Raw genomic sequence first — 20,222 nt, 5'->3', positions numbered from 1 at the left:
AAAGTATTTTTAATAAATTACATTCAAATAAATTTTAAGAAGACTATCCAGGCACGACTATAACATCAAATTGTAATAACATGTCCAGATTCTCCCCTACACACACATACACACATATATGCACACCTATTATTACAGGTTTCACTGGACTTTGATATCACTTAAGTTTTTTTATCAATTACAGAAGTACCCATAATGTGTTCCTAACAAGCTCCCCCTCCTCAAAAGGGGTAGGGCCTTTTCTCTTATCTTACTTTAAATTTCCTGTTCTCTTTTAGAAGTCTAAGCTTGAAGCTGAAATAATTTTATCAGAGTAATAGGTTTTATACAGCTATATTATTGAGGAATTCCCAGAAGTAGTTCGCAGCCAATATAATTTCAATTTTACAGATCATTCTTTATCTTCCCATTAGCCACAAGTAACTGAATTACTTAGTTCCTAGTTACTTCTTAAAACATCTGAATGTTAAAATCCTCTAGTACAAAATAAACACTGACCTTGTGTGAAGTCTTTCATCACCTCAGTCATCCCAAGTGAACACAAGGCAGAAACATAGGACACAACACAAACCAGCACTTGTACAATGTGATATTCCTTCCCCACTTTTTTAGTGAGACCATACCCCCATAACGATAAAAGTGAAAGAAGTAAATGTACCACCACACTTCAACAGGAGTGAAGATATGCCTTATTAAGTCAATAGTCTTAATATAGTATAGTTTTACCTGTGCTATCAGAGAGAAAAAAACTGAATAATTTTGTAACTAATTACACTCAAGCTTCACACTTTACACATTTGGTTCTGACATAGAAGGGAAAAGTGTAAGTATAAAGGCTCTCTGCAACCTCACTTGCCTCCATTCCCTGTTTCCACCACCAAAAGGAGGGGAAATCAATGAAGATTCCTTGGCTTGTTCTGCCTCTACACCTAACAGACATTATAAGTTGAATGTCCATCTTCATGTCCAAACTGCAAATTGGGGACACGTGGTACAGCATTTGCTACCATGGTGCACCTCCATCCAACAAGGATGGAAACTAAACAAATTCCAGGCTTCACCTGATCCCTGCAGCAGTGGCATCCCTACTCAAGGTGTCACCCAGTGTGTGGGGGGAGGCCAGTCTGAGCATGTGCATATCCCCTGTACCTCCTTGCCATGTGTTTGCCCCCAGTACCTTCAGAGACAGAAGGGGCAGGACTTCCGCAAGAAGGTGCAAGCACAGGCTCAGTCAGGCTGAGTGTGTGCCCCCATCTCTTCCTGTCGTGGCCTCCATCCTCGTCGCTGTCCCCTTCTCCTCGGGGGAGAAGTGGGTGGTAACAAGGAGGTACTGGGAGCACACGCACGCTCAGCCTGGCTCCTTGCTGCCACCTGTTTTCCTAAGAAGATCCAGGCAAAGACAGGCATGTGCAGGGGGGCCAACTGGGTGTCACCTCCCTCTGGGGTGTCATCTGGTGTGGTCCACACATCTGCACCTCCCAGTGACACTACTGCCATGGGCTGGGAAGGAGAAGGATTCTCTATTTCTCTGTAAAACTTTCTCTGCTTTAGTAACAGAACCAAAGAGGGCTTTTTGCTTACCTTTCTTGCCAGAGCCTGATTTCACTCTCAGTGAGATTAGTGAATTCTGGTAGGGTTGACACACTATGAATCTATTATTCCCATATATTTGGGGCTGAACATCTTATGTAAAGTATTGCACATGTGAACAAGCAACACCAAAATGTGGTCAAGGTGGCAAAAGTTGCTACTGAGGAAGAACAGACAAACTAGGAAAGGCTGCAGCAATTTGATTTTGCCAGAGCCTACTGGGAAAGACAAAATTCCACTCCTCCTCTCCAATTTCTCCTGCTGGGTCAATTCAGTGCAAATGGCTTTCACACTTTAAACTCAGTCTGAGGCAACTGAAGTAAGCTGAGGATGAAGGGGGAAAGTGGAAGGAGAAATAAATATTTTTGAAATGATCTGAAACAGTAGGAAAGCAAAGGATTAATCAGGACTGGCCCTACCAAATTAGGATAGTGGGAAGGTATGGCACTGGCTCTCCTTGTCCTTGATTGAATATAATGTTTTGAATTTCCCACTAGATATCCCTTCTGTCTCTTCAGCCTAGAAACAAGGAATTCTGCTTTGAATAATTCTCAGGAGAGATCACATTGCATAAGAAAGCACAGAACTCTCTATCTCTTGAACTACAAGTCCTAGTTTAACTATACAAGCATACTTTCTGTTCTGGAGAAAGGCCTGGACTGGGTATGCACTGTTCATACTGTTGTTTTGTTCTGTTCTAACACTGCTTTGACTCCAAGAAACCCCACACAATCAAAATATAGTTCCAATGGGAAAAGTTTCCATTAATATCTGAAGCATGATCTACAATATTAGGTTCTTAAATCAAAACTAGCTTCTATTTCTGGGCTTTGTTTTTGTAATGAGAAGACATAGAACATCCTGGAAAATGTTAATATACCCAGTGTTCAGCTTCAATCATGCTGGGATGACAAATGAACTGTGAGAGAAAGTCTTCCTCTAGACACTTTTCACTGAAATAGCTGCTCCAGATAAGCAAACAAATGCTTATCTATATGAATACAGAACAGCTTCCAGTGTCAACAGGACAGTATCCTTACACACATCCTCCCTCAAGAGCAAAGAAGAAACTATCCTTATAGGCTTTGCGTCAACAGAATCTGATATATTAATAAGAAACTGAACTTAATTCTACCCTCTAGCCCATTTGGCTCAGCACATTTACTATGCAGTAAGTCTCAATGAAGGTCACACCTTAGCATACACCTTTCGACCTGAGCAACGATTACCAAAATTCTGAAAAGAAAATAAGCAATTAGAATGAAGGGCACAGAATATTTGAAAATGCATAGTTCATTGAATGTAAAACTTGAAACAATGAATGAGAAACAGGAATATTTTTAATTGGGCCAAGGAATTCCTACAATACTTCAACTATACATAACCAATATCAGAAATGTATGCATGCTCTAGGTATCCTGGCTCAGATTATTGGTCTTCAGACCAAAAAAGGATGAAGGGGTTAACCAGACCCATGTTTAAATCTTTACTGAGGGAGATTAAATAATCTGAGATGCAGATTAAATAACCATCAATTTGGAATAATGTCTATTCGTAGTTTTATACAGATTATTGCTTTTTAGAGAGCTGGAGCTGGTATTGTACATGTCACTGCATACAATAAATATATTTAGTCTTTGCTGTCCCAACACCATCTTTCATCAAACCAGTCTTCCAGATTCCTTTTATACTTCAAGCACAAGGGGTAAAATACCCAAACAAGCATCTAGCAGTTCTACTAGCATTACTGGCCATTTGACTAGCATAAAGATGCCCCTTCCCTAGGGATGAATGGCAGCATACAAATAAAGCAAAATTAAAACATTATTTTATTACTGTAGAAAATTTGGAGATGAGCTGAGATACTGCAATGCACATAGACTGACTTAAAGGCTCTTTATGCTTCTTAGGAGAAGCATATAGAGTCTCCTCTTGACTGGATATTCCAGTCTCCAAAGTGTGTTCACATTTGGCCCTCATTGGGTATACATTATTAGGAATGTAACTCTGTGATCAGCAATGGGGTATACATAAAGAGGAATATGCACAAATACAATTTACACGACTACAGAATCTAACATATATTCCACTAGGTTCCAATAAAGTGACCAATAAAAAGGCCCATTGTGATGAATCTACTGAAGAGAGTCTACTGCATCTCTTCTCAGTAAGTAACAACACCATATGGGTAGCAGAGCTGGTACATGGAAGCCCCCACAACCAACTCACCAATGTTTCAATGATAATAACCCAGTGATGAACAATCAAATGAAAATAGTTGCATCCTAGCTTTTTTTAGACAAATTCTGAAATTATTCAGATATCTTCAGCCGTTACTATAGGTAAGATGGATTGCTCTTCAGGTTGCAAGAGGATACTCACAGTATTTGATTTTAGGTTTGCTTGAGTTAGTGTACCAAATTTGGGCTTAAACTAAAAGTACATTTTAACTGCTCTCTGGGCACTGCAATTTCATTCAGCGGCTGGAAGTCTTTCTATAACCCACCCACCAATTAATTTCATCTATGTGCATGCTGTGGGATATGGTTGTACAGTTGCTGTTTTCTTTTGAGCTTTCACTCTAGTATTTTGAATGTTTTCTTTCTCCTTACCTATCACAAGTGTATTGGATTAGAGCCAGTTTGAGGGAGAAACTGAGGCTGCATTCCTATCTTTCCCATATTTAAGTATCCAATTAAGTGATCTTGGGAGTGAAGCTGTGTAAGAAAATGACTGGCTCAGAAGCTAATACACCAGTAGAAGCAATTTATCTTGTGGGTTATGTTTAGCCCAGTATCTCCAGCAAAGTGTGGATTCGTATTCATCTTTAACACTAGGATCACAGACATTATGAACCAAGGAAATGTGTAGTCTGAAATTATGAATTTTTGCAGCATCACTATGGTAATTACCACATGAATAAACTAAAATGTAAAGTCACCTTTGAAGGTTGCCCTTTGGGTCTCCCTAGCTTCAAGCATGTTGGTTTAACAAAGAGGATCCTCTGGGTTATGTCACCATGCCTTTGGAATGTCCCATACAGAGAAGCTTACCTCATGGCATGTTCCCTGTGTTATCTCAGATTAATAACCTGTTTTGTAAGATCTTTAAAGCAAGAGAGCTTTAAAAGTTTTATTTTGCTGCTAAGCATTTTGTGGTTTCTGTTACTTACTGTATATACTCGTGTACAAGTCGACCTCATGTATAAGTCGTGGTCAAATTTTGGGGCCAAAAATATGGATTTTTTATACGACCCGTAGATACGTCGAGGGTCAGATTGAGTGGGCAGCCCAGCTGGGGAGAGGCTGCTGGCAAGCGCGTGCCCTCCTCAGCGTCTCCCTCACTCACTCCCCGCAAAAGAAGCCCAGCCAGGGAGAGGCTTTTGGGCGATCGTGCGCCCTCCTCAGCGTCCCTCCAGCCAGGCGCCTTCCCTGGAGACAGAGCCTGGCCGAGGAGAGGCTTTTGGGAGGGCGATCACCCTCCTTGGCGTCTCCTTAGCCAGGTCCCTTCCCTGGGGAAAGAGCCTGGCCAAGGAGAGGATGCAGGGCGCGTGATCACCCTCCTCAGCATCTCCTCAGCCAGGCTCCTTCCCTGGGGACACAGCCTGGCTGAGGAGAGGCTGCAGGGTGCGTGATCGTCTCCCTCACTGGGCTTTTCTCATCAGAGGGAGACGAGCCAAGGGGGGGCTGCGGGGCAATCGGTCACCTTTCCCAGCACCTCCCCAGCTGGGCTATCCCTTGCAGAGGTAGCCTGGCTGGGGAGAGGCTTGGTCAAAGTACCGCATTGCCCCATATACAAATCTACCCGAGATTTTGGATGCCATTTTGGGGCAAAAAATTCTCGACTTATAGTCGAGTATATATGGTAAGTAAGAATTAGTTGCTGGCTTTTATTTATTTTTTAAATCCCTGTGCTGAAGGCAAGGGTAGGCATTTCTACAATACAGCCATCCCTCAACATTTGCAGCTTTGACACACGCGGTTTCAATTATTTGTGAGGTCAAGGCCACTGCGCATGCACTTCTCCTCCTCCTCCCTCCTGGGTTTTTCCCCTGGGGAGGAAAAAAGCCCAGGAGGGAGAAGCCGGGAAGGGTGAGCACACCAATCCCGACCCTTTCCAGGATGGAGAGCTGCCTCTTTCCCCAAGCAGATTTTTGCCTTAGGAAGGGGTTTGGGGAAAATAATCCCCCATCCTTTTCCAGGACAGGGAGATGCGCGGGGAAAGACAACTCTCTTGCCTTGGGAAGGGGTTTGGGGAAAGTGAACGTGAACACACCCTCCTTCCTACTGTTCCAAGGCTTCAGAGAGCTCCCTGTAGCTCCCTGAAACCTTGGAAGGGAAGGAGGGAGCTGTGAAGGTGTGCTCCCCTGCTCTTCCATTGCCTCAGCTTGCTAGAGCTGTTTGAGGCTTTGAAAAAGAGATGGGGCATGCATGTCCACACCGCTCTCATGCTCCTGCCTTATTCACACATTTTTGACTTTCATGGGTGTCTTGTGCCCCTAACCCCCATGAATGTCAAGGGTCGACTGTAAAATACTATCCAGAAAAGTGGCTGATGGTGCTCTGTATATAAAAGAATTCAAAGTGGCTGATGATGTTCATATGGAGCTCTCTAGTGTGCCTGTTTCATGCCATAGGAAAGGGTCCTTCCTCAAACTGAAACGTAGTGGGAGATTTCCTCGGAGGTCACCATGTTATTTTGTTGTGGCAATTCCAAGAAAGTGTAAATAAAGCAGGGCATAAGATTTTGTGGACTACAGCCCATTTCATGAGAATGCTACTTTGGTTGCGTGGGAGGAGAATGTGGGGGAAATGAGAGGCAAAACATACAAAGACTGATGATTATATCAATAAGGGCCATTAACAAACAGTGGTTGGAAGGTCAAATGGAAACCTGGCATAGAAACTGGAGGTATTGTGATTGTAATTCTTTGTCCTATGTAAGTGACTAGAGGTAGAGTTCATCCTCTAGAAAAATTCTTGTGGGTGGATTGTAATCATTTAGGGCAGAAGGAACAGAATTCTTTTTTAAAATGCAGGCAGTGAAAACTGCTTAACAGTGGTCATCAGGAGACACTGTGGGAGATTTGGGCCTGTGGCTTAATGATGGCAGCAACCCAGTGAGTTGTTTATACAGCCTTACCTACACAGGACTACAGAGACTATACAGATCATTCTATGAAAATCACTCTAGGTGGGTATTGTTGGCAAAGGAACCAAATCTTATAAAAGGCACTCTAGGCTACAGCTGTCAACAGGGATTTCAAGAATACTGCTGGATAAAGCAATGAACCTTTGGTATTACTATGCAGTTGTATATTATTTGTGACTAGCTTTCATATATAATAAAAAACAGGGAAACTCTCATATGTTTGATTGTTTCTGTTAGATATGGAAAGATTATGAGTATACTATCTTTATTTTTATCTGAACGAAAAGTGTCTAACAATTTTGGCTCTGTTTAATAATTCAAAAAGAAAGCAGGCAAATTTTTAAACCTTTGAACCATGGCAAAAGTGTGCTGAAATATGTAGCTGCACCTAATGTTCATTTATTGTTGTTGTTGTTGTTGTTGTATCCCTTCAACTTGTTTCTGACTTATGGAGACCCTAAGGTAACCCTATCATGAGTTTTCTTGGCAAGTTTCTTCAGAAGGAGCTTACCATTGCCTTCCTCTGAAGCTGAGTGAGAGTGACTTGCCCAAGTTCACCCAATGGTTTTCCACAGCCAAGCCATGATTCGAACCCTGATCTCCCAGTGTCCTAGTCCAATGCTCAAACCATTACACCTTATTTGCCCTCATTTATTTTACTGGCCTTTTTCTCCTTACTCTTCCACTAAACTATGTGAACAGACTTGAATCCTGACTGTATTTCCACATCCAGTGTCAGAGGCAATTAATTGACAATGGTAGAATAGCTTACATCTGAAGACAGACAGCATACTAGCAAGATGTATAAAACTGAATGATAGCTGCTGACTTCCAATCTTGAGAAAATAGCAATAGTCTAAATGCAATTCAACCATCCTTCACCACTGGCTATACTGGCTAGGGTTGATGGGAGTTCCAATGCAACAACATCTAGAGGACCACATGTTCTCCACTCCTCATATTCATACTGCCACAGCAAAACATCTAGAAGCATACCTAGCAATACATTTTTAATGAAAACCATTCTGAAACACTCTCACAGTGCTTAGCCCTTTGGATTACAATGCTTTAGGAAATTATTAGCTTTAATTTGTGGTCACATGGCATATGGTTTCCCCCTCCCAATGTTTTTTTAGTGGTAAAAATTCAAAACAGCTGTACAGTTGCTCATTTGCTATGAATGAAGAAAAAGAAGGAATGACTAAATGCTCCTTCTTGAAAGTTCTTGTTTAGTGCAACAGTAAGCCCTTTCTAACACAAACATAAATATAATCTACATTGCAAGTATGTAAAAATATAAAAGGCAATGTCTGTGGGAATAGAGTACCCAATAGTTTAACTCTCCCCCTCCCCAAACATACAAACACACACTTAAGCTTTTTCATTTCCTCTCACCCACATCCTTCAGCAATTATTAGGATAATTTTATTTCTATTGCAGTTTTAAGAGTGATATTAAGAAGAGCAACAACAACAAAGTTATACAAGATTGGAACTTGATTTAACATATGCTGACATCTCAAAATGTGAGAATCGTAGGCATATAAATGAAATAAATCCCAACTTCATGTCCAGAGAAGAGAAAATCCAAAATGAAAATAAATTATCAGTCCTTTATTACTGTATATAGACAGTACAATTTCCTATTTGTTCTCAGTAATAACAAAATCCAGACACAAATGGGCTATAAAAAAATCAAACAAAGGGTCGAGAGACCAAAAATGTTCAGTTTAATAAATCTGGCTGCTGGCTAGATCTTCCCCAAGATGCATCATGAGAGGGACATTATGCCCTACAGTCAAATGACAGTAATGTCAACATTCAAGCACATCACCATCTTTTTTCAGAGTGTAAGATTCCACAAACAATCTTTTGTAGGCTAAGATTGGTAACACTGAGTGGATTTCAGGGCATTTGGAGAGACAGTTTTCAAAAGTAATATTTAGCAAGTACATTATTTGCTTTGAAAACATGACAATTATCAGAGTTGCATAAATGATATAAATGCTTTTATTTATTTTTTTATTTTATTTTTATTTTGCTACTGCAGAAGTTATTGTCTACAAATCATAGATTTTTGGGTTGGGGGAATGTAAAAAGCAATACCACATCCACCTTTCTGAACAACTGTTAATATTAAAGTCATCTTACCATGTATGTGCCACTGTGAAACGTCGGCGTTGACGAATGCTTTTATTCACCAGCAACTTTCTGAAAAAGCATGGAGAGTTCCTTGGAGAACTGCGGGGGGAAATTTTTGGAGAGGTGGGTCTGTTCCCCGGCACTCTAGGAAGCTCAAGTTCTAAATGCATTTGTTCTTTGAAAGTCTTTATGTAAACCTCTGTCTCCGGAGCAGCAAGTTCCTTAGAAGAATCTTTTGCTGTCATAGCTTGGATATTATGTTAGCTTTCACCATTCAGAAAATACAACAATAGCACAGCCCAGAGACATTGCTGGAGATTCAAATGCTGATAAGTCGACAAGCTCCGTGCCAGTCATTCACCGAGTTTAGGTCTGAATGAGAAGGCTGACCAAAGCAAACGGCAGCATAATCGAAGAACAGATAAGTCAATCCTGTCAGAAAGAGCTTTATCAGTCCTGGCTTCCCCTCTGAAAATGCGCCAAAGTGCTTTCTGTGTCAGTAGCCTCCTTGTGGATGTGGTTTGTCTGCAAGCTACATGGTATGACACTCACTGAATTCATTCAGCTGCATATACCAGCTCATGAAAAATGCATAAGGACGCCCCATCAGTCCTTTCCCACAGAATGTTAGGATTAAAATACCTGATCAACCCAAACTGATTTTTTATTTCCCCCACTTACTGAAAAATAACAGTTCCCCTTCCTGTTGTGAACCTCATAGAACAAGGTTAAATGAAATCCAGCATGTTTTATTTAAAATTTGTTTTCATTCAGAATAATCTGCCCACAGCCCACACAACAGTTGCTCCACCTACGACATACTCATTGGTTGGAATTATTTTGACAAGTGGACACTAGTTAGCCCTTCCTAATACTATACATAAGGCTATTCTTTTTTAACAGTATATGCCCTTGCATAACACTGTACCAGTCTATGACAGCTTCAAAAGAGATCATCTTATACAGATGTCAAGAGACCGCGGTTTTATAATTTCAAAACAAATATTAAAGCTGAATATATTCTTAGAATAACCTGAAACAAATATATTTAGTCAAAGGTTCTGCCGTGAAGATACAGCAAATTAAAACATTTCCAAAACCTGCTACAATGGGAGAAGTAACAATATCATCTAATTAGTGTCAACTTCATTTTATATGTTATAAATGTTTAAGAGCAGATTGGTAAGAATCAATCACTACTAATATGAGAAGTGAGAAGACCTATACAGGCTCCATATATGGCTAAAATAAAGCCTAAACCCTCAAATAGTATTTTCAGTTAAAATTGTCTCTGGAGATTGCAGCAGCTAAAACCAGTGTTTCTTAACATTTTGCAGAGGTTAAGTTAAAGGGAAGACCAAGATTTAAAAGTTTATTAAATAGGAACCTCATGGAGATATGAGGTGAATGGCTGGCTTATTCTACAACTTTTAAAATGTAGTATTTCTGCTAAAATTAGAATTTAGGCCTTTTCCCCTTGTCCCTATTCTTAGACTTACATCTAAATCTAGCATTTCTTACCAGCACCAGAACTTGGCACTCCTATTACAAATTTAAACATATTTCAGTCCTGTTTTTCAGCCATAACTGGCACCCAAATTTGCAGTTCAGCCCAAATTTAAACCACCACAAGGATGTATCAGCAGAAATAATCCAGTTTGACACCACTTTAACTGCCCTATAGCTCAATGTTATGGAATTCTGGGGTTTGTATTTTGGTGAGACCTTTTAGCCTTTTCTCCAAAAGAGCTCTTGTGCCACAACAAACTACAATTCCCAGAATTCCATAGCATCACACCATGGTAGTTACAGTAGTGATAAACTGGAGTGCAGATACTGCCAAAGATGCTGTTAAAATATATTGAGAATTCAGCAGGGATGGGGGGGATGTTTGTCACTCAAATGTTTTGCTTCAAGATTTTGTTGTTTTCTTGAAGTCTGTATCGCTGTAGACATGATATGCTCAGATATATATTTATTTCAGATAGTATATTTCATTTTAAAGACAGTTACAATCTTTATAAAATACATAAACAGTGATTTTAAAGAAAAGTACTATGTGGCATCGTGGTTTGAGTACTGGACTACAACTCTGGAGACCAGAGGATTCGATTCCCTTCTTGGCCATTGGGTGATCTTGGGCAAGTCACAAACTCTCAGCCTAAGGGGATGGCCATGGCAAACCCCCTCTGAACAAATCTTGTCAAGAAAACCCCATGATATGGCAATCCTAATTCAGAAACGACTTGAAGGCACAATGAAAGATATGCCTTTTGTTTTAGATCATAATTTTAAACCCCAGCATCCAAGTTGGTTTTGGTTTCCAACTGGAATACTTTATGATTTGGTCCACAACGAAGGGCCTTCCTTCTGGAAGCATGAGCCAACAAAAACAACCTGAGTATGACAACTGTTACGACTAGACAGAAAAGTGAGAAGATCTCACTGTCAGTTTCTGGAGATCAGGTACACTTGAAGCTCACCAGATGTTGTTTGATTATAGTCCCCATAACATCTGATCACTAGCCATGCTGATTGGGACTGATGAGAATTAGAGTCCAATAGAATTTGGAAGGCCACAGATTCTCCATCCCCATCTTAGAAATTTATCCAGTGTTCCCACCAAGAATTCATCTGACACCCATTCACACTACAGAACTATAGGATTATTATTGTACTTCAATTGCTATGGTTCCATCATATGGAATCCTGGGATTGGCAGTTTGGTGAGACACTGGAATGCTCTGGCTGAGAATTCTAAATGCCCCTCCCTAAACTGACAGTCCCATGATTCCATAGAATGTTGTCATTATTCTATAGAATGTTGCCATGAAAGTCACAATCCCAGGAGTCCACAGAACATTGCCAGGATTCCATAGAATGGTACCATAGCAGTCACAATCCCAGGATTCCATACAACATTGCCAGGATTCCATAAAATGTTGCCATGGAAATAACAGTCCCAGGATTCCATAGAATATTGCCAAGATTCCACAGCATGGTGCCATGGCAGTCACAATTCCAGGATTTCACAGAACATTGCCATGGCAGTCACAATCCCAAGATTCCATAAAACGTTACCAGGATTCTATAGATGTTGCCATGGCAGTTGAAGGCTCAAAACACATGGGCAAAATGATGTGACTTCAGGCCATGTTGGGTGTTTTTTCGTTTACATGATGCACACCCCAAATGTTGCCTGAAGCAGTGCTGATCCCATATCATTTGCAAAGAACTGGGCCAAGAAGGAGCGGATAGAATCTGTTTCTTCCGGCGGCCTGGCTCAGGACCGCAGTGGCAATCTGGATTGGGGCTGGGCAGCACCTTTGAGGCTGAAATTGAAAGATAGATGTTGGTAGCATGAGCTTGCATAGTTTTGAACCTACATCCTCAAATACATTTCCACCACATGCATCTGAGGAAGTAGGATCAAGTCTATGAAAGCTTCAGCCTACTTCCTACCGAAAGATGTTTCAGTTAGGCCTGAAGCAGATGGGTCAAAAGGAGCAGCCAGAGGTCCCTCCCATCACAATCACTCTCTGTTTGGTGCAGGACTGCAGTGACCACACTGCGGTCCCAAGGCCAGCCGCTGGCATAGTCCACCATAGACCACTGGCATAGAGCACTTCCTCTGTGGTCCTTTTTGCACCAGGTTTGGGCCACCTTAGGCAGCTTTGGCCTCATCCAGGGGCATGTGTCATCAGAATGCCATACCTCCAAATTGTACCAAAGCCAGCACTTTTGGCCCATCTGTTTCAGGTTCATGTCTCCTGGAGTCCTAGCCCACAAGCACTCAAAATGTACTATGTATTCAAAGGAAAGAAAATATGGCCTGTGTCAGGAGAAATCAATAACAACCAGCCTGTATTATAATAAAGCTAGATATTAGATACTGTATAACATTAGTAACTATCAAAGTTCTTATTAGGACACCCAAACAGACACAAAACTACATGTTTACAATCCTCTTTGTCAGACAAAGGAGGTGAAAAGAAGGAGGAAATGTTGATTCTGTTTTACTATAAAACAAATTCCAAAATTCAAATTTTGATGGAAAGCCATGCGATGGAAGTTGAGTGGTGTGTGCATCTGTGGCACATACACTGCACTGCACATCATGCACGAGCCCCATTATTTTCAATGGGGCTTGAGCATATGCACTATTTGCCTTACACAGAGGGGTCCCGAACCAATCCCCGCGTAAGGCAAGGGCGCACTGTATATGCAACACTGTTAGGAATTGCAGGATGGGCCATCTGCTTTCCAGGTGTAACATAGGAAAAAGAACATCCTGTTTCTCACTGTTAAAAGGCTCTGGATCTCAACAAACCTTCATACATAAACTGTGTATTCTATAAGAAGCTTGGTCTACTATAAGAGGAAACCAGAGAATACCCTTGAAACTCATTTACAGCAGAAATGTTGTTTAAACTTAAGTGGAATAAACCATTTCAGGAGAAAAATACAAACACAGCAGGAAATGTGTAGAGAGAATTGGTTTCACTATTAGCTTGCTTTTAAACAGCTAGAGGTTTTCTTACAGAAAGCTTTTACACCAAAAGTATTTTCACCAACAGAGACTGAGTGGAATCTAATTCAGTGGGGAGGAGCCTTTGGCCCTTCAAGTCGCACACAATCTTCTAAAGGCTGCCTATTTTAGCCTGAGAAAATGAAATGTGTCATATTGTTAAGTTAACAGGAAAACATATACACTTTTCTTCCTGTCTCCACTGATTCCTGATGAAAGACAAATAAACTGAAATCTATGAATAAAGCTAATGAAGTAATAATGTTATTTTAGTTAATTTATCACAAACATGCAGAACTGTCAAAGATATCAATGATGCAGCACAACACACTCACACATGGATGTGGCTAGATTTTCTCTTTTCAAGAAAACATGTGAGATAAGAATTAGTGTTGGATCCATACTTAAGAATTTTAAGAAAAGAGCAATAGAAGCTGACGCAGTAAATTACAGTAGTAATAAACCACTTAAATAATTTTTATTTGATGGGTCTACTCCTAGTATGCTTATATTTGGATCTACTCCAAAGGTGTAATATGAACATTTTCAAGATGATTCAAGGAAGACAATAAAAGGTCTGTAAAGTATTGCACCAAATAATTGTATGCCTTCATAAATGCCACAACGCATACACAGCACAATCAGGAAGCATTCCATTCCCACCAGGCTTCTAATCTGTCCATTAACTCAAATAATCAATGTAATCTCATTTCAGGGATGCATTTCAATTTAGCAACAAGCACCTCATTTCCTTCTGGTCCTTCTCCATATAGTGACATCTGTCATGGTTTTTAGTTTCCTCAGTCTTTCTGATTACACTGGAGCTGTTATATTCCCAGCTTGCTACTTTTCAGAAGAGGGCCACGAAACTTGTATTAAGAAAAGCACACATGGTTGTACAATAGGTAGAAAGGTCAGTATAAATATGTTTAAATAGATAAGGTATAATGTGAGACTGGTGGTTTATATGATGTGCTAATAATGGAAGGGTTTTTTTGTCTGTGAAAAAAAATCAAAATGGTTTTACTGTTCATACCATTCAACAGAAAGGCTTTATGACAAGGCATTAATAAAATAATGCCCTGACCTTACCCGCAGGACAGAGAAAGAAACAGATAAGGACAGAGAAGACACTAATCCATCAGAATTTTCAAAATAAAAGCAGAATAGGCTTTCCTTGTTTTGGGACTGGAATAAAACAATGACACAGATGCTTCTGGAACCCCATTTCAGCAAATTCCTACGGGAAATAATCTGTGATTTTTGGATTTAAATCTGGATTGGAATATCCACTGGATTTCACAATAACCTAAATGCTGTGATTAACTTTAAGAGTATCAAAATAAGCACACAGCCATTGGCATGCATTTTGAAATAAGATAAATATTTTGAGAAAAAGTACGTTAGAAGGATTTTAAAAACAAACAAACTGTTTTTCGCAGATGAATGCCAAACTACAATGGAAGGTAATGATGGGTAAAAATACAAAAAAGTGGATCAGACAGAGCTTGGGTGAGGCTTTCCCTATTGTGAATGCCCTACATATTCCTATACAACATCCTCAGTCTAGTTATTCATTTACTCTTGTTTCTAGTAAATCACTCTTGTGGAAATGTAATACTCCTTCTGTCTGTCTGCAGTTTCCCCCTCCCTCACACTTAACAAACTCTACTTAAAAGAAAGGGATCAGTTTAATTCATTGTGCCCATCTAAACCTGTGCCTTGGATAAATAAAATCACTTTTTTCCTCAAAGCCCAAATACGTATTTTGTGTAAGAAATGCGTAATGGACAGAGTTGGCTGACCCTGATGTCACTTTCACTTGGTTGGGGTGAGCTTGTTGATGAGGTGTGCTTTCCATTTCTATGGCAGTTTAAAGAATTACTGCCCTATCAAGTCTCTCTTATCACACAGGAGCAGCATCTGGGCATCCATTTATCAGCATGGTTGGGAAGCAGACTTAGCTGTTAGGCCATAACATGGTTAACAGTGGATTTCATACCACTTAACTATTAAAACTCTCAGTAGACCACACACTAAACATGAACCAACAATGTGATGCAGCTGCCAATAAAGCCAAGGAAATTCTGGGCTGCATCAACAGGATCAACAGAAATATTTGTGTCATTCTGGCATGGCAGAGACCACCATAAAGCGGCGTACTGGCGCCAATTCTAGGGTTAGAAAGTGTTCAGCAACTGCACGCTCCCTAACCCTAGTTCGTGTGGACGGTGCTGTCATTACATGTTACTGTCCACATGGGGCACGTGACAACGACATCACGCATGCGCTGCATCCAAACAGCACAGCACTACATGACATTTCCACGCCACCCCAGGCCTCTTATGGCAGCCTGGCTGCAGTGCAAGAAGGAGCTCCAAAACAGAACTCCTTTTCGTTGTGTGCATTGTTCCTGCAGCAACCAAACGGGTGCGGGAACAATGCCAAGGAGAAAGGGGCTGGGCGATCCCTTTGTCCCTTGGCTGTTGCTCCCAGGGTGTCCGAGGGCATGAAGCCCAAGGACACCCCTTTTCCACACCACAGAGAAGCAGCATTTTGCTGCTTCTTTGTGGCCCAGAAAAGCTCTCGATTGGGGCTGCAGGGCTGGCGGTGAGGCTGCCCTGGCCCCAATCTGGAGTGAAAAGGGCAGTCTGAACTGTGCTTCTGTTCTGCTTTAATCAGACCTGACCTGTGTACCACAGTTCATGAAGGATATCAACATGGTGGAATGTGTCCAGAGAAGGGAAACCATGATCAAAAGTCTAGAAAGCAAGCCCTATGAAGAACAACTGAGGGAGCTGGAACTGGGTATGTTTAGCTTGGAGAACAGAAGTCTGAGAGCTATCTTTCAGTATTTGAAGTCATGTCATGTAGACGATGGAGCAAGCTTGTTTTTTGCTATTCTAGAGACTAGAACACAAACCAGTGGCTTTAAAATTTAAGACAAGAGATTCTACCTATTTAAAAAAAATTTTTTTTACTGTAAGAACTGTTCAACATTGGAATAGACTGTCTCGGTTGGTAGTGGACTCTTCATCTTTCAAGATCTTTAAACAGAGGCAGGGCAGGTATCTTTCATGGGTATTGTGGTTGTACAGTCACCCCTCTGTTTTCTTGGGAGATCTGTTCTGGACCACCACCACCACCCCCGATGAAAACAGAAATTTGCCTATATTCAAGCCCCATTGGTTTGAATGGCAGTGCACCCCATTTTGCCCTCCTCCATTTGCGGACCACAAACAGGCGAGGGACACAGACTTCAAGTCCACGAAAATAAAGGGACAGTTGTATATTCTTAGATGGCAGGATGTTGGAGTAGATGAGCCCTGTGGGCCATTCCTACTCTAACATTCTATGATTCTATAAAAATCTCTGTGATCCCTAAAAGATGTGCAAAGTGAATGGAGGAAACTCCCCACAACATAAAAGAATTATAGGATCCTAGATTTGGAAGGGAACCCATAGGTCATCCAGACCAACCCCCTGCTCAATAGAGGAACTCCAGGTACAGCATCCCCAGCAGGTAGCTTTCCTGACTCTTATAGAAGACATCCAAAGCAGGCATATCTCTAGGTAATTGGTTCCATTGCTGAAGCACTCTTACCATCAAGAAGTTCCTTCTAATTTTCAATCAAAATATGCTCTTCTATAACTTAAAACTATCAAGCCTGGTCCTAAACCTCTGGGGCAGCAGAAAACCAAGCTGAATCCTCCTTGCCAACCCTCAGTCTTTGTAATGGTAATCTCCAACGAAGATTTAAAAATTTTAATCAGTGTCATGTTTTACCCCAATCGGACCTTTGGAGAAACAAGGCGATGGGTGGGGATCCCCTTTTTCCAATCGTCTTGGGAATGCAACTTCCTACCTCTGTATGTCAGTTTGAGACTTGTCTCCAGACAGAAACCAACAGAAAGGTATGTAAGTGTTTGGTTGCCCAACATATGCCCATGTAGCCATCCCAAATAACCGACTGCACCTGATGGGGACAGGGTGCTGATAGGGTATCTGGTTATGAAATAACAGTTGGAGGCACTCTAAGTCTCTGACCAATATTGTTCCACACCCTCACACACACCTAAAGTGCTGACCTCTCTTTGAAAAGACAATGACCAAGACACTGTGGTACAATACTGATCAAAGGTGCCTTATGCTAGTATGCTAATACAACACACATGTATACATGCACAGAAAAATCCCTTTACTAAATAAAAGCAGCCCAAGAGTGGATGGCTGTAAAACTCTGGCCTTGTCTACATGGATGATTTGCCCCAAATTCCCCTCTGGACTTCATAACCTTGTGCATATATTTTTGCCAGAAGATACAAATAACACAGATTTTGTCAACACGCTAACTATTGATAGAGAAAGAATCCATAAAGCTGGGAAAGGTCAATCTCATGCAATTGACAAGGACAAGAAGCAGGGGGAGGCCTGGCTTTGGGGAACAAACAAAGAATAATTAATTTTGTATTGATTTTTTTAACAACACAATATCTTTTGGGGCAAAGCATTCTTGGTACTAAGAAGAAGATTATAGAAAATAAATTACCCCCTCACACTATGATAATGTTTGAGGCTTTAAGAAAAACAAAAAGAATGTTATTCCAGTTTTTCCAGACAGCATGTCAACTTGTGTGACTGCAGCAAGACCTTTTGGACAATGCCTTATAAGACCAATACAAGGGCAGTGACATTCAAATGGAGCTGATTCTGGAGTATATAAAAGCACATAGGGCCAACTGACTCAGGAGGGATGGCATATTCATCCCTGATGAGTTTCTGCTTCCCTTGGTCACCACACCCAGTTTATGGAACCTTAGGGGCTGAGCAGGTGGGCCAGGATAGCATGGGCTGAGCTCATGCTATTCTGGCCATGGTACTCACCTGGATTGGGGCAGGGACAGACTGGTATTTACACACTCATCCCCACATCTACCCAGGACTGGGACAGGGGCATGCTCCTTACATTGCTGTGCTGTTGTTCTGACTGAGAAGCTCCCCATTGCCACGTCTGACACAGAAACGGGGTGTTTAGCTGCACCCACATGGGTAGACACCCTGTTTCCACATCAGACGTGAAGATGGGGAGCTCTTCTGTGTTGGAGCAAGGGCCAGCAAGACAAGCAGTGGGTTTGTGTAAACAACAGAGTTTGCTGTGGAGTTTCCAGGAAACTTTGCAGCAAACCAGGTCCTGCAAATTCATACCCATGACCTCCTTAATAGAGTCTATCCATCTAGCAAGTGGTCTTCCTCTCTTTCTGCTTCCCTCCACGTTTCCTGGCATTATTATGTTTTCCAGTGGCCAAAATACAACAGCCTCAGTCTAGTCATCTTGGCTTCCAGAGAGATTTCTGGTTTGATCTGTTCTACCACCCATTTGTTTGACTTCTTGGCTGTCGATGGTAGCCTCAGCACTCTTCTCCAGCACCACATCTCAAATGAATTAATTATCTTCCTATCCACTTGATTAACTGTCCAGCTCTCATATCTATATATGGTAATAGAGAATACAATGACTTGTATGATTCTAACTTTCGTGCTCAGATGTATGTCTTTACATTTTAGGACATTTTCTAGTTCTCTCATAGCTGCCCTCCCCATTCTTAATCTTCTTATGATTTCTTGACTGCAGTCCCCACTCTGATCAATATTTGATCCCAGGTATGAAAATTCTTTTACTATTTCTATTTCCTCATTATCTGGGTTGAATCTGTGTAAATTTATTTTCCTATTTCCATTCCTCCTTCTTCTGTGTCCAATCCCACTTTTCTTACAATATGTTCTGCATACAGGTTGAACAGACAGGGTGAGAGGATGCTGCTTTGTTTGACCTCTTTGCCAATTGGGAGCCATCCTGTTTCTCCATGTTCTGTCCTGACAGTGGCCTCCTGTCCTGAGTAAAGATTCCTCATTAGGACTATCAGATGTACAAAAGTTAAAAATAAACACCACTAACAACTAAAATGTAGATTAAAAATAGCCTAATTCAAAACAACACTAATCATAAAAGATTAAAATATTAAACATTAAAACAGCACTCAAATAAAATCTAGCCATTGTATGCCTGCCTAAATAAAAATGTCTTCAGGTGCTGGTGGAAGGAGAGCAGGGAGGGGGCCAACCTGACCTTGCATGGCAGGGAGTTCCATAATCTGGGAGCAGCCATGGAGAAGGCTCTCTCCCGAGTCTTCTCCTGCCAATCTCAATGCTCAAGCTGGTTTGTATACAGAGATGCAGTCCTTCAGATAGTCTAGACCCAAGCTGTTTAGGGCTTTAAAGGTCAAAACCAGCACTCTGAATTCTGCCTGGAAATGGACTGGTAGTCAAGGTAGTTGTTTAAGCAAGGGAGTGACATGGTCCCTGTAGCCTGCTCCAGTCAACACTCTGGTCACAGCATTTTACACCCATTGCAGTTTCCAAACAGTTTCCAAGGGCAGCCCCATGTAGAGAGTGTTACAGTAGTCCAAGGCATACATCACGCTAGCCAGATCTGGCATCTCAAGAAATGGGCGCAGCTGGTGGACAAGTTTTAACTGTGCAAATGCACTCCTGACCACTGCTGAAACCTGGGCATCCAGGCTTAGAGTGGAGTCCAGGAGCACACCCAAGCTGTGAGCCTGAGATTTCATGAAGAGTGTAATGGTCAAGGAGTCAAACAGGTGTCCCCCAAAACCACCTTCTGAGTTCAGCCCTCCAAGAAAGACTGAAACCACTGCATAACAGCACCTCCAAGTCCCATCCCAGAAAAGCGTTCCAGACAGATACCATGGTTGATGGTACCGAAAGGGCTGAGAGATCCAGCAGGACCAAC

At 41.3% G+C, this 20,222-nt stretch overlaps 1 protein-coding gene across 3 annotated transcripts in view; it reads right to left on the bottom strand.

Annotated features, from left to right (window-relative positions):
- Positions 1 to 20,222, bottom strand: part of PDE4B (phosphodiesterase 4B) — a 330,845-nt gene that overhangs the window by 209,994 nt on the left and 100,629 nt on the right. Inside the window, exon 1 of one of the 3 annotated variants that reach the window (XM_089515369.1) lies at positions 8,892 to 9,763. The exons of the other annotated variants lie outside the window; for them this stretch is intronic. Coding sequence (XP_089371495.1) covers positions 8,892 to 9,127 — 236 coding nt within the window. The 5' untranslated portion in view covers positions 9,128 to 9,763. Of the gene's footprint in view, positions 1 to 8,891; positions 9,764 to 20,222 lie in introns of those variants that run through there. 3 annotated transcript variants of the gene reach the window in all.

This window comes from Sceloporus occidentalis, unplaced genomic scaffold, assembly GCF_023333645.1.
Source record: "Sceloporus occidentalis isolate IW3139 unplaced genomic scaffold, rSceOcc1.0.p SCAF_3, whole genome shotgun sequence".
Taxonomy (NCBI): Eukaryota; Metazoa; Chordata; class Lepidosauria; order Squamata; family Phrynosomatidae; genus Sceloporus; species Sceloporus occidentalis.
Note: the sequence above shows the minus strand (reverse complement) of the source record. Positions and strands in the feature narration are given on the sequence as shown.